The 14473-nt window shown below is 54.3% G+C and overlaps 1 protein-coding gene across 5 annotated transcripts in view; it reads left to right on the top strand.

The window, feature by feature from the left end:
- The window catches only part of URGCP (upregulator of cell proliferation), a 57600-nt gene that overhangs the window by 33582 nt on the left and 9545 nt on the right, over positions 1-14473 (top strand). For 3 of the 5 annotated variants that reach the window (XM_059397085.1, XM_059397087.1, XM_059397086.1), the window contains 2 exons: positions 10471-10497; positions 10822-10892. In XM_059397085.1, coding sequence (XP_059253068.1) covers positions 10471-10497; positions 10822-10892 — 98 coding nt within the window. The remainder of the gene's footprint in view (positions 1-10470; positions 10498-10821; positions 10893-14473) is intronic. The other 2 variants (XM_059397089.1, XM_059397088.1) reach the window with 2 other exon arrangements.

Here is a 14473-nt window from a genome sequence, read left to right as displayed (position 1 = left end):
GTGCTCATCCCAGCCCCTGTTCCCTGCCCCATGGCTTTTCCATGGCTTGAAATGTTGTTTGAGTCAGAGGTTCTTAACCCTGAGGGCCATGGCTCACTAGTGGGCTTCTGGGGTTCCTATGTCCCCTGAAATGGTGCACGGTATAGGGGGTTGGCGTGTGTGTTGCTGGGATCGGATCCGCAGCCCATCTGGAGGGGCTCAACCTCAGCGTCCTCACCGCCTCCATCCACACCCTCCTGGAGTATGGGTCGCAAGCCTGGAGTACCTGGGCTCAATAAGTACATTTTTCAGATCGTTTTTTAAGATTTATTTATTTATTTATTTGAGAGAGAGAGAATGCGCGCGCGCGTGCGCGCACGTGTGTGCCCATGAACTGGGGGGGGGGGTGCAGCAGAGGGACAGGGATGAGCAGGCCCCCTGCCCAGCAGGGAACCTGAACGAGGACTCGACCCCGGACACTGGGATCCTGACCTGAGCCGAAGGCGGACACCTGACTGACCAGCTGAGCCACCCAGGTGCCCCCATTTTTCAGATTGTTAATGGTAGGTAATTTAAAAAACAAAAAACCGTAAAACAAAATAAAAACCAAATGTAATCTGATTTCCCACAGATCCCACTTCTGCAGTCGTGGTATATTTCTAGTTGGGCTGTACTCTGACAGAGGGAGCCTTCCAGACACAGCTGGGGTGTCCCCCCCCACCGCCCGTCTCAGCCAGGCAAGCAGTCTGACATTTTCCTTTGCATTTACAGGTTCTGTTTGTTCTTTGCTCTGTCCCGCACCCCAGTTTTTTTCTTTGTTCTGGTCAGATAAACATCGTGAGGTTTGCCATCCGCACAACGTTGTTCGGGTTTTACTGGAATGCTGTCATGCAGCTCCTCAGCTTGCTTGCTTCATGCGGTGGGGCGGTTTCCGTTCTCCCCGTGGCAGAACGAGGACCAGCTCTCCCTAACTTTTGACATTTATGGACTATTGTGTAGCACGGCCCCATTACGTAGCCACAGCGTTTCTAGTTTTCTCTGTGAGATAATGCAGCACGTTGCGCTCTCCCTTTGGACGTGCACAAGAATTGGATGTTGGGGCTAGGGGCCTGTCTCTTTTAGTTGATCCTACTGAAGTGTCCTCATGGGGGGTTAGGGGGGTGTCGCACTGCCTCCCCCCCACCAGACTTGAAGGGGTCTCTGTGCCTCCCAACACCCGACGTTAGACTTGAAAAGACTCGCTCGTCTGATGGAATTATTGAGGTAAGAACTAGGAATCCTCACTCCCCTCATCTTTAAAGATGGGCACTTCCTGCCTGACCTCTTGTGTTCCCTCAGCCAAGTCTGTCCTAGGGTCTTTGATCCCGTGGTTGCCGTCAGGGCCTCACCATTGCCATCCCCTCAGGTTTTTGTTTCTGGAAGGAACCCAGTGAGGCCTGCCCTCCAACAAGCCGGGGCTGCCCCCGCCATGCACCAGACATTTACGAGTACTGAGGACCGTCTTTTTTTTTTTTTTTTTTTTTAAGATTTTGTTTATTTATTTGACAGAGAGAGAGATCACAAGCAGGCAGAGGGACAGGCAGAGAGAGAGGAAGGGAAGCAGGCTTCCCGCTGAGCAGAGAGCCTGATGCGGGGCTCGATCCCAGGACCTTGAGATCATGACCTGAGCCGAAGGCAGAGGCTTTAACCCACTGAGCCACTGTGTTTGACCTTCCTGCCCATGAGGACGCTCTCCTGACCCTGTCATTTGGTGGCGAAGGAAGGGATCTTGGCCTTTGCCTCCTGGGAAGGGATAGGCTCTCCTGCCAGAGCCTGGCCTGGTCCGAGTGGGCTCCTCACACTGGCTGGAGGCCCAGAGGACGGGAGGGGATGGGTGGGGTGGAGACGCTGGGGTTCTCAGACCAGGGAACCACCCCATCAGCCATGACTGCAGTTGTGTTAAATGTGGTTACTGAGACAGAAATCTTGGTTCTCTGTGTGTGCTGTCATGTGTCCAGGGCGCGCTCCGAGTGGAGCCCACATCAGGACGAGCTCACACGGTTTGCTGGAGGAGGAAGCTGGATTCTCAGGTTGTCTGAGGCTCCGATTAGTGTTTCACAGGGACGCCTGGAGATGGAGCATCGCGGGGCTCCCACCTGGGGTTCCAGACCTGCTTGCCTGGTTCACTGGGCTCAGGATCTCCGCGTTGTGACGTTTTGTGAAATTGTTAGTTGCCGTATTTATTTTTATTTCTTAAAAGGTTGTATTTATTTATTTGAGACATTGAGTGAGAGAGAGAGAGAGCACGAGCAGGCAGAGAGAGAGGGGGGGAAGCAGGCTCGCCATGGAGCGGAGAGGCCGGTGCAGGGCTTGATCCCAGGACCCTGAGATCGTGACCTGAGCTGAAGGCAGAGGCTTAACCTACTGAGCCACCTAGGTGTCCCCAGTTGCCTATTTTTAAAAACGAGTTATATGCACATGGTACAGATTTCAAAAGGCAGAAAAGGGACTTAGGTGGAGATGCGGGCCGGTCACAGTCTGGGCACGGCAGGGCGCTGTGTCTCCTCGTTTGTTTTAAGCCCAGGAAGTGTTTTGGAGAGGCCTTTTCTTGGCGTTTTCTCATGGATTTGTAGTTCCTTGTATGTGGAAGAAATGAGCCCTTGTCATTTGTGTTATGAATACTTTTCCTCAGCCTTGCGCTTGCCTTGTGATTCTGAAGCCTTCCTGACTCTGAGTTTTAGGCTTTGACAGCTCCTTTCAGGGCATGTTTCCTTTTCCAGTCTGCACTATAAGCCCAGTCGGTACTCATTTTGGAGAAGCGAGTGGCCAGGATCTGCCTTTATTTTCCAGGTTCTTTTTTTTTTTTTTTTTTTTAGGGATTTTATTTATTTATTTGAGATAGAGAGTGTACAAGTGCGGGGGGGTGGGTGGCAGGCAGAGGGAGAGGGAGAAGCAGGCTCCCCTCTGAGCAGGGAGCCCGATGTGGACTCCATCTGAGGAGACTGAGACCATGACCTGAGCCGAAGGCAGACGCTTCACTGACGGAGGCCCCCAGACGACCCCGTTTTCCCAGGTTCTTATGCCTGAATGACCCTAGACACTGAGCCCCTGGGCTGGAGACGAGGTTCCTGGCTGACAGGGGAGCATGTCTGACTGTGACAGAGCTTCATCTCATGAGCCAGGCCCACAGCCTTGATTTCTGGCCACCCGTCCTGTGTTCTCTTCTCCACAGGCTTTGTCCTCTTTCTGTTCTGTTTCAGTATTTTCCTGATTGTTGTTATACACATATTTCTCCACAGAGTCATCTTACCTGTTTTTCAGCGTGGATGCATCTGTAAGAGCCTTCCCCGGCCTCTCTAACCTTCTGCTAGTCTACGGGGTGGCAGCAGGGTTTTGATAGTTTTATTTGCAAATAGACCTGGAAAACCACCTGCCATAATGAGGAGAATTTGGGGAGCCGGGGACACACAAGTAGTCCCTTTACGTCGGCTCCCAGCCCAGCCGCGCCAGCCGCGGGGTCGCCCGCCTGCAGCCTTCCTACCTCTCGCTTTCTCACACCTGCCCGCGGCTTCCACACCACGCTGTGTGGGTGCCTCAGGGCTGCCACCCTTCACCCCGGCCCCCCAGGCTGCCATCCCCTGGGGCTGACCCTGCCACCTTCGCTGTCCCAGTGCCAGACAAGCCTGTCATCTGCACTCAGCTCACCCTCAGAGCGGAAGTGAGTCTTGCCTGAGGCCGGGAAGGCTCCATCTTACCCGTCCTGTCTGCTGCCTGGGCCCTGCCTCCCACCAGTGTGGACCCTTGGCCCCCAGCTGTGCCCGTGCTCTCCAGTGGTGTCCCCTGCTCCGGGAGCCCCCCACCTCATACCCGCAGCAGTCCGTTCCCCTGCGCCCCGGCCCAGGCTCTGGTTAAAACTTGGGTGGTGGTGTGCTTCTCGGAGCTCTCCTGGACTCCTAGGGAGTTTCCTAGCAGGGAGTAACGTGCACGTAAAACCGCGAACACTGGCTGCCTTGTATGAACCCGCTTCCCCTGCTCATCATTCCAAACGCTTACGGTGACCCAAGGAGGTGTGCGGGGTGGGGTGGGGAGGGTGGGGGGTGGGGACAGCCAGCCTTGGCCCAGAGATCGTCTGGGTGTGCTCCACGGGTGTGACCAGCTCTAGTGGAGGCTCCCGGAGATCAGGCAGAGTTTTAGGCCGCCTCCCCTTGCTCAGTGGCCCACACAGTGGGAGCCCATGCCCACACAGTGGGCACATGCCATTCCTGTCCTGGGAAGACGCTCAGCTTGCCGTGCTGGGCTGAGGTTGCCCCGGGCCCACAGCGGAGACAGCAGTGTCTGATGCCAGGGGCTGTCCTGGGGGATGTGTGTCTTTCTCAAGGTGCAGGCTCCCCTGTGCTGCGGTGGGGTTCCACTGCAGAAGAGCAGGAGGGCAGCAGGAGGCGCTCTGGCCAGTGATCTCCCTGCATGCTCCAGCACGTGTGTGGGGGCGACACTGCCAGGCTGCAGGGTCCTTGTGTCCTACCTGTGCTGTATCATCTGACCTTCTCTTGTGTCCGCCACCGCTGCCCCGGTGCCTTGTGGGGCAGCCTTGTCGCCGACATGTTTTCTCAGCCAGGCCTGCCACTGTGAAGTCACCCTGCCGCCGCCGTGGGACAGCCTCTAGTTTGGGCTTGGCTGTTGTTCCCGGTTGACTCCTGTCCCCTCCCAAACGAATGTTGAAGTCCTAACCCCGGTACCTGTGAATGTGACCATTTCTGGAAGTAGGCCCTTTGCAGATGTGATGAGGTAAAATGAGGCCAAACTGGGTTGGGTGGGCCCTCCCCTTCCCCAGTGCCCGGTGTCCATACCAGAAGCAGAGAAGAGACGCAGACAGAGGCAGGGGCGAATCCCCCTGCCTGGAGCCCACGCGCCGTGTCCGTGGCTGGAGATGCGGCTGGACGGTGTGAGGACCCCCTCAGTTCCGGGTACTGGGAGTCGGAGGTGTGGGCCAGTGGTGCCTCCCGGAGCCTCTGAGAGCCAGTGTGCTCCTGCCTCTCTGCTGGCTTCTGGTGGCTGCCGGAGATCCTGGGCGATCCCGGGACTGGAGAGGCCGTGACTCTGCTGTCCTGTGTTTTTCTCCCTGCACATCTGCCCACACTTGCCTCTGCCCGTGATACCAGCAGTTGGATCAGGGGCCCAGCCTGCCCACCATCATCTGATCTTAATTTAACTAATCACATCTACAAAGACTCTATTTCCAAACGAGACGGTGTTCGCTGTACTGGGGTTAGGACTTGGACATATCTTTTCAGGGGTCACGTTTCAACCCGCAGCACACACCAGGCCGGTTTAAAAAGGTCAGTACCGTCTGGTAGGCTTTCTGGGCAGAGCACTTGGCTGCAGGCCTTGTTTTGTTTCGGGGTGGTAATGGGACGGGGGTCCCGCCAGTGCTGAAGGAGGGGTCCCCAGGCTCTCTCGTCGGCTGGCATAGGCGCGGGGCAGGAGGGTAAGTGGTGGGTCTTTGAAGCTGTCGGCATCAAACAGCAAACATCCGGTCAGACCTTTTATTACTCAGAGCAATTCCTCGTCTGTCCCCGGCTGCATGACGGTCAGGGCCAGTGCCCTGTTTGTCCCGCATCCTCCTGTCTGGGGTGGTTTTCTCTGTGTCCTCAGCACCAGCTGCTGAAGGAGCTAGGTCTGTCGCCGGGCATCAGCCCCGCTCACGAGGGTCGGATGGTTTGTTCTGGTCCGGCGGCCCTGAGCTCTGCGGGGGCCGGTGTCTCTGTGGTCCAAGTCCGGAACATCGAGGTCCCTGGAATCGGAATCCCCAGGTGTAGGTGGAAAAGTCCCGCAGGCCGACCTGCTGGGCGAACGGATGAGGACAGGATGCCCGGCCACGCACCCTGGGAGACATGGCCAGTGAGGCCGCCAAGTTGCCCGGGCCCCCCTTGCCCCTGCAGGCCTGAAGGGAGCCTTCGAAGGGTGCAGGCTGTAACGTGCGCTCACTGACTTAGTGAGGAAGAGCCGTTAGAAGCTCGGGGCACTTGGGGCTGTGGGCAGGTCACCCCTTGTCCGTGCGCGGAGACCCCCAGGTCTGGTCAGCATCATGGTGGGTCTCTGTGACCCCAGAGTCTGGCAGGACTGAGCTGGGCTCCATGTCTGGCTCCGCACCGTGCTCGCATCGCACGAGAAGACTGACCCCTCCACAGGGCTCCCTTCAGCCTAGGGGATGGAGGGCCTTAGGGAAGCCGGAGGCTAGAGTCAGTGGCCAGAAGGAGTGACAGCAACGTGACTGGACAAGATGGGGAGAGGATTGATTAACATTGTGAGTCATTTTCAAAATGGCAAAGGCATTTTCTTGCTACTTTTCTGTATTTTGTATTTGTCTTATTTGGGGATCAGAAAAGATACTAATGATAGTAGTGGTTCTGCAGGCCTGCTTTGCGGAAAGTCCCCGGGGCTGCGTCCGGGGCTCCGGCGATTGATCGCACTTGGCCCCCCCAGGCTTGGCTGCAGGCTGGGAGCTGGGCTGGGAGCTGGTGGACAGTCTGATTGTCAGGAGTTTTGTGATTACTGGCTACAAGTGCAAGTCCCCTAAAATCTCTCCGAATCTTAGAAGTAACGGGCCTGGAGGGAACCAGAAGACTCACGTGTGGGTCTGGCGGGGCGGTGTCGGACAAAGACTGTTTGGGTTTCACCTTCATCTGCTCAGGGCGCCATCAACAGGCCCGCTGGCCAGTTGTCACTTCAGTGACAGGAGGTGGTTTCCCACTGTTCTGGAGCCTGGATACCCCCATGGCTGTGTGGGCAGCTTTGGGTTCTCCTGAGGCCTCTGTCAGTCCTGTAGGACCCCCTCCCACTGACTCCCACCCCCACTATACATGCTGCCGTGCTGTGGCTGCCAGCGACAGATGGGGGTGGGGGTCCCGTGAGCAGCTCCAGCCTAGCATTCCAGTGGCAAGAGTCTGGGTCACCACCTGCCTGTGGGGCCAACTGGCTGTAAATCACAGGTTCCCGTGACCCCTCCTTGGGTTCCATGAATTTGCTGGCGTGACCCACAGAACTCAGGGAAATATTTTCATTACCAGATGACCCTTCTAACAGGATGTGGCTTGGGAATGGCCCAAGGGGAGCTGTGCATGGGGCCAGTCTGTCGGAAGGGGCAGGGGGCCTCCGAGCCCTCTCAGAGCCCGCTACTCACCGGCTCTCGCGTGCTCCGACCGGAAGCTTCAGAGGCCTGTCCCCCTGGGATCTGATGGGGGCTTCGTGACACGGGCATGCTTTCTTGACTCATTGGCCACCAGTGACTGGTGATTGATGCCCGGACATGGGGGGAGGTGGGACTGAAAATGCCAAGCGCACAGTTGGCTCCCCGGGCAGTGTGCCCCGTCCTTCGGTACTTGCACAACTCACGTTTAAGAGCTGTGTGCCAGAAAGGGGGATGAGGGCCCAATGTCACAGGCCCCCTCTCCAGATCCGAGATATCGGGGGCCAGGGTTTCCACACTGGGGTCTGGGCACAGTTCCGGCCGTGCGAGTGTAGCAGGTGGAGTCATCATCAAGCAGACAGCACAGGACAAAGCTGGGCCTCTGCTGTCCACTGCCAGGCTGGGCCCTGCCCGGGGCTCACAGCTCAGGGACGCGATTATGCCTGGCCTTTGCTGCTGCCGGGCAGAATTCTGTGTGCATGTCGATGAGCTCGCGCAAGTTCAGCCCGTCCCTGTGACACTGTCACCTGCGTGCTCTCCTGCGTGGGAAACAGTGGGTTGGGTTTCAGCTCCCGTCCAGGGAGCCCATGTGCTGGGGTGTGGGTGGCTAGTGATGTGTGTGCGGCTGCCAGGCCGGGCAGCTTCTGCTCTGGGGCTAGTTTTAACCTTTTGTCCTGTTGTCTCTTTTTAAGGGTTTTTTTCTTACTACAAAAGCGATGAGTATTTCTCATTTTTTAATCAGCGTCAGGGTCTGAGTGCTGCTTAGTGTTGTGCACTGGACAGGGGCTGAAAGCCCGAGCACAGGGACCGCGGCAGGCGGAGGACGAGGCACCCAGAGAACATGCTGGAAGAGCCAGCGGGGGTTCTGGGGTTCCCCCCGGGAGGGTGGATTTCTTATGTTTTGCTGCAGAATTAAAGGGGAGCTGGGTCGCTGTGTCCATGTGGGTCCTTGCATGAGGTTCGGAGTCTGCGCGGTGCAAGAGGCCGTGGAGAACCTGGTGTTCTCGGGGCACCTGCATGTTTCTCTCTGACCCAGACCCTGCTCCCTGCATCCTTCTTGTTGCTCTTTGGGTCTTAATCAGTCAACGCTTCCTTCTGCATGAAGAAACGCAAATAGGATAGAATAAGCGCATGTGCCTGCCGCCCACTGTTACACTTCTACAATTTTTATGAAAATAATTGGCACCTAGAGCTGAATTATAAAAACAACAGGCTTCCTATGCAGAGTGCATCTTGCTGGTGCTGTCACTCACAGTCTCACTTCCCGTCCCCCACCTCGCAGTGTTTGTGTTTCTGTGGTGCACGCTCGTGCGTCACGATTCTCTAAACCAGTAGAGGGTATGTGTGCGCGTGAGTGGCCCACACCTATCCGTGTCCTCCTGCCCCGACGGCGGCGCCCATAGCACCTGTGCCTCAGTTCTATCCCTGGACCCCCCTTGCGTTGGGGGACCCAGTGTGGGCTTGGGGACGGCAGCATCCTCAGACGGGGAGTCCGGAGCATCTCCCCCATCCTTGGCTGCTCCTTGGTGACATTTGTCCTTGGGGATCATGTGTAACTTTCCATGTTGGATTTGCCCCCGTGGTCAGAGCAGGGCCGGGGGACGCTGTGTCCGCTCTCCAGGCAGGGCAGCTGGGTCATACAGTGGCCGTCTGCGTCACCCGTCCCTGATGCGGCTCCCCAAGGGCCTGCGTTACCATTGCTAGGGCTCTTCTCCCAGCACCAGAGGAGCTTCCACGAGGGGCCGTGTTGGAACTGGGCAGCACCTTGCTTCCGGTCCACACGGTCTTCTCAGAGTTGACGTTTGTTGGCGTTTCTGGCTTGAGCCAACCTCCACTGAGGTTGGAAGGGTTGCAGAATGACGCAGTCCTACGGCGGCGCTGCCACACGTCACATGGTCATAAGCCCCCTGCCCCCAGCTTGCCTATTTATCACCTGTGTGGACTCCCTTGTTCCTGTCTCTCGGCGGGTTCTCACTAACTGCTGTATTTATTGTGTCTGACCCGATGGCCCTGGACTTGCCAGCTCCTGTGTTCCTAGGCATGCCCTAGCTTTTTTTTTGGAGCACTTCCTTCTTTTCTTTATTTTTCTTTAAAGATTTTATTTATTTATTTGACAGAGAAGGAAAGATCACAAGTAGGCAGAGAGGCAGAGGGAGAGGGAGAAGCAGGCTCCCCGCTGAGCAGAGAGCCCAATGCTGGGCTTGATCCCAGGACCCTGAGATCATGACCTGAGCCAAAGGCAGAATCTTTACTTGCTGAGCCCCCAGGCGCCCCGAGCACTTCCTTCTGTTCTAAAATCAGATGCTCAGACCCCTCTTACTCTCTCCCTGCCCCAGATCTGGCACCTGCCATTTCTCCAAGGAGACCTGGTGTCTCTTAGTGTGCAAGGGGTTAAAGGGCACTTGGTGTGCTCATCGCTCCTCTGTAGTGTCTTTGGTTTTTGGCCCATTCAGTGGGCGGAGCTGGAAGGCATGCGTGTAGACGCCAGTGTGCACACTCATGGGCTTGTACACTAGCACGTGTGTGGAAGTCGTGTGTTCACGCTGCGCCTCTGGTTCCAGCTTGGCCCTGGGAGTCCCCTCTTACTTCTTTCCATATTTGTTTTGCTCTTTTTAAAGATTTTAAAAGATTTTATTTATTTATTTGACAGAGAGACAGAAAGAGCGCAAGCAGTGGAGGGGAGTGGGAGAGGGAGAAGCAGGCTTCCCGTTCAGCAGGGAGCCCTATGCTGCAGGACTCTCTCCCAGGACCCTGGGATCGTGACTTGAGCTAAAGTCCGATGCTTCACCGCGTGAGCCCCTGGGTGCCCCACCTTCTCCCACATTCGTAGGTCCTTCTTCAACAGTGATGTGTGGCTCCTGATAAAATCAACACGTTTACTCATTCCTATAATAAACCTAAAATAGTTTATTCTTAAATGGACTACATTTACCAAATCTGCTTAAAAGAATTCAGGATCGCCCCTCCCTGCCCACACTATTAACTTTTGATGAGCCGTCCTTTTAGATCTCCTTAAAAACCTATAGACAAATACATAAATACACGCAATTTCATTAAAACGTCATCATACTGTACATTTTCTCACTGTAAATACTCATGTACTTCTTCCCACTCATATACATGCCATTAACAGCATTCCATAACGTCATCCAGCATCTTTCTGTCCACAAAATGAATCGATATGCTGTTTTCTAATGGCTGCAGGCCGAGACTCTGCCGTACTTCTCCGTAATTGGGCTTTGATTTTAAAAGGCACCCAGTTTTTCGCTATTATGTGTAAAGCTGACATCAACACCTTTGTAACTAAATCTTAATTATTTCCTTAGGGTAGAAGTGGAATTACTGGTCAAAGGGTATGTATATTTTTATATCTCTTTGAATGGCGAGTTGTGCCCAGGCCTGCAGGGGTGGCGGGTGCCGGTCTGTCCAGATTGGCGCTTCTCAGTGGCGGCTGCACATAGGAATGCTCGGGGTGCTCCTCGGAGCCGTTTTTTATGCCCAGGCCCGCCCCCCCCCCCCCCCCGCTGGTGTGGTTTCGGTGGTCTGGGGTGTAGCCAGGATTTGTAGTTTTTAAAGCTCTCCAAGAGATTCTGATATGCAGCTAACTTAATAGGTAGATTCAACTTGTAGCATTACTTCATTATTTTAATTACAACTTTCTTTTGCAATTGTTTCAGACGTGCAGATTTGGGAGAAGTGGCCCCAGAAATAAAAGCATCTGAGAGACGAACAGCAGTGGCCATCGCAGGTAGCGTGGGGCTGCCGCCCATCCTGCAGCTTTAGGGCGGGTTCTGGGTTCTGGAACGCCCGGGGTAGGGGAGCACACGCCACAGACATACAGGACTGAAGGCTGTGGTTTTTCCTAAGAGGATTCATTTCACACCGGTGATTATCCCACAGTTTACCAGGGACATATCGTCCCAATCCGAGCACGTCACAACTGCCACCTTGGGTCTGGCTTAGGGTGACTGTCTAGTTTCTGACCTGGGCACTCCTGAGTGTTGGCTTGGGACAAAGGCTGTGAACTGGGCCTGTCCCGGGCAGGCTGGGGCGTGTGCTCTTCCTGCCTGTGGTTCGTGGGGGCTCAGTGTCCGTGCACCTGGGGGCCGGGTCTGTGGCTGCTCCTCATGACTTCAGCTTTAACGTGTTCTGGGCACACTTCACACATCTTTCCTCTTAGAAACTCGTTTTGGATTTATCATTAATTCGGCACTTTGGAAAATAAGTAAGTCCTATTGGATTTAATAGTGTCTTGCAAAACACAGTCTACAAAAATAGGCAAAGGTGTTTGGATTAACCAAATTTTGTTTTATTTTATTCACTTAAACAAATATTTACTGAACAGTTAATAAGCAGGCGTTGTAGTAGGTGCTATGAGTATAGTAAACAATGGTGAGCAAAGTGGCCCCGATGCCTCATCTTCCTGGAACTTAACGTTCTAGAATGTGGGCGCTGGGGGGATTAATGGCTAGGGCAAGCCTCACAGCAAAATTGGGGTCCAGTGGCAGTAATTGGCTAAAGCCCTGCAGTGTCTCAGGATGTGTAGTATAGTAGCCACTGGGCATACGGTGCAAATTTGAGCAGTGCTAACCATTGCACTGCCGAGCCACAATCGCAGTATTTCCGCAGCTGAGGAACAAGGCACACTGTGCTCATTGGCCAGCGCATCAGAGAATGTGTCCTTTCTTATAGGCAGTTCTGTGGGAGTGAGAGTGTTGCTCTAGGGAGACTGGGGGGGACAGCTCGTGTGGCCTTAGGGGACACGGTTGCCTCCCTGGATGCTGCTGTGGGGTTAGTTATTGGGGTCCTTCATTCTACTTGGGGAAACTGAGGCTCAGACACACTCTGGTGCTTCCCCAGGTTCGTCTTCATTATGTCTCCAGTGAAGAAGCCTCCCATAATTGTTATTATTTTTTTAAGAGTTTATTTATTTATTAGACACATAGAGAGAGATCACAAGTAGGCAGAGAGGCAGGCAGAGAGAGAGGGGGAAGCACGCTCCCCGCTGAGCAGAGAGCCCGACGTGGGCTTGATCCCAGGACCCTGGGATCATGACCTGAGCCAAAGGCAGATGCTTAACCCATTGAGCCACCCAGGCGCCCACCCATAATTATTTTTTAAAAATTTTCTTCTTGAGGTAGGTGACTTCCTCTGCGGCGTGTTTTGTTAGTAAGACTGAAAGCAAACCTTTCAAAAAGAAAAGTTATACTGACGCTTGATATGCAAGCGGAAAAGTGCCCATCTTACCAGTGCGTAGCTTGATGCATTTCACAAGCAGGAATGGACCTGTTTGGAGAGCACCTGGACAAGGAAGCCGAGCATGTCATCCCCCAGGCGGCCTCTCTTCACCTGCCTCTGCCGAGGAGAAGCTCGCGTTTCCGGAAAGCATAGATGAGTGGTGCTGTGTATAGTCATCCTACGGAGTGTATTATCTTCTCTCAAGTCTGAGAATGCCAGTTACCTCATAGCTCATTCTTTCTTTCTTTCTTTCTTTCTTTTTTTTTTTTAAATATCCTATTAATTTATTTGACAGACAGAGATCCCAAATAGGCAGAGAGACAGGCAGAGACAGAGATGGGGGGAAGCAGGGTCCCTGCTGAGCAGAGAGCCCGAAGTGAGGCTCGATCCCAGGATCCTGAGATCATAACCCGAGCTGAAGGCAGAAGCTTAACCCACTGAGCCACCCAGGCATCCCATAGCTCATTCTTGAAAGGAGGTTTTAGAAAGCTACGATGAGGATTCTGGAGAGATGACAGAATGGGAAGCACCAGGACCCTGGCTCCCAAGCTAGACAGTTGCTCCGGCCGGAAGGTTCTATGAACTGTGCTGTGCCTTTGGAATCGGTTGGAGCTCTGCAGCTTGCAGGGGAAACCGTGGAGAATAAGTTTCCAGCTAATTCAGTCGACTTTATCTTTCAGCATGGTATCAGCGCCCGGTATCCCATTCCTGGATGAGCAGCAGGCAGCCTTGCACACACGGCGGGTGGGAATGAGCCAGAGTGGGCAGAGAGAACCCTTTCCAGGTACCAGGAGCTCTGCTGTGCTGCTTCTGGTCACGGAGGTGCAGACGCAGAGGGCCTCATGGTTGCCAGCCCCTCCTTCTCCAGCTGAAGTGACTTCCAGGGCATTTCCAGGCCAGCATCCTGCCTTCCATGAACTTTTTGCTCTGTGACTGTGTGTTCCCAAAGAAAGTCTCAGAAAAGACCTCGGAGGACCTAACTTGTACACCTCCGTTTGATCCCGGGCACAGAGATAGCCTCCGATGATCCCGCAGACAAAGACAGTAACAAAAAGCAGTAAGCCCTGGGAGAGGTGGGAGGAACCTGGTTTCCAGAGTTACCACACTATTAGATTCAGATGTCCAGTGTGCAGCAGCAGAATCCCAGGAGAAGCACGGGATAGGGAAGTCCAGCCCGCTCAGGGAGGGAGCGTAACTGATCCATGGCTGTCTCTGAAGAGATGCAGCGGCAGACGTATCAGACGAAGACTTTACAACAGTCCTGAAGATGTGGCACATCTAGAGGAAGGTGTGCAGGAAGGTAAGAACGCAACGTGTGAACAAAACCGTAGCATCGGTAAAGAGCTGGAAAGCCCAAGAGACCGAAGGAAAGGTACAGTAGCCAGAATGAAAACCTCAGTCGTGGGGTTCGGAGGCAGAAAGAGGCGGTGGGGGAAGGAATCAGTGACCTTAAAGACAGGAAAATGGGGCGTCTGGAGGCTGAGGACCAGAGAGAGGAAAGATTGAAGAAAAGCGAACAGAGCCTCGAGCCCGTTGGATGCCATCAGTAGGTGCTTGTTGTGGGCGTCCCAGAGGGAGAAGAGAGAGACAGGAAGGGGCAAGAGAAAATTGAAGAAATATTGTCTGAGAACAACAACTTTTTTTAAAAAAAGATTTTATTTATCTGACAGACATAGAGAGGGAGCACAAGCAGGGGGCGTGGCAGAGGGTGAAGCGGGGAGCCCGATGCGGGGCTGGATCCCAGGACCCTGGGACCATGACCTGAACCGAAGACAGATGCTTAACACTGAACCATCTGGGCGCCCCGCCCCCCGGCTGAGAACTTACACCGAGATGAGTACAAAGTGCAGGAAGCTCAGCAGACCCCAAGTAGGATGAATTTGAAGAGACCTGCACGGAGACGCGTCAAAGCTCATCTTCAGAGGACAAAGCATGAGTCTAGAAAGCAGCGGAGCAGCAGGTCATCCACACCCACGGTCTTCTGAGATCATCTCTCGATTTCTCAGTCAGAAACTTTGGAGGCCGCAGACAGCCAGATATATTTAAAGTGCTAAACCAAAGAAGAAATTGTGAGTTAAGAATCCTATATCC

This window comes from Mustela nigripes, chromosome 4, assembly GCF_022355385.1.
Source record: "Mustela nigripes isolate SB6536 chromosome 4, MUSNIG.SB6536, whole genome shotgun sequence".
NCBI classification, from domain to species: domain Eukaryota; kingdom Metazoa; phylum Chordata; class Mammalia; order Carnivora; family Mustelidae; genus Mustela; species Mustela nigripes.
This window is presented reverse-complemented; position numbering and strand designations above follow the sequence as displayed.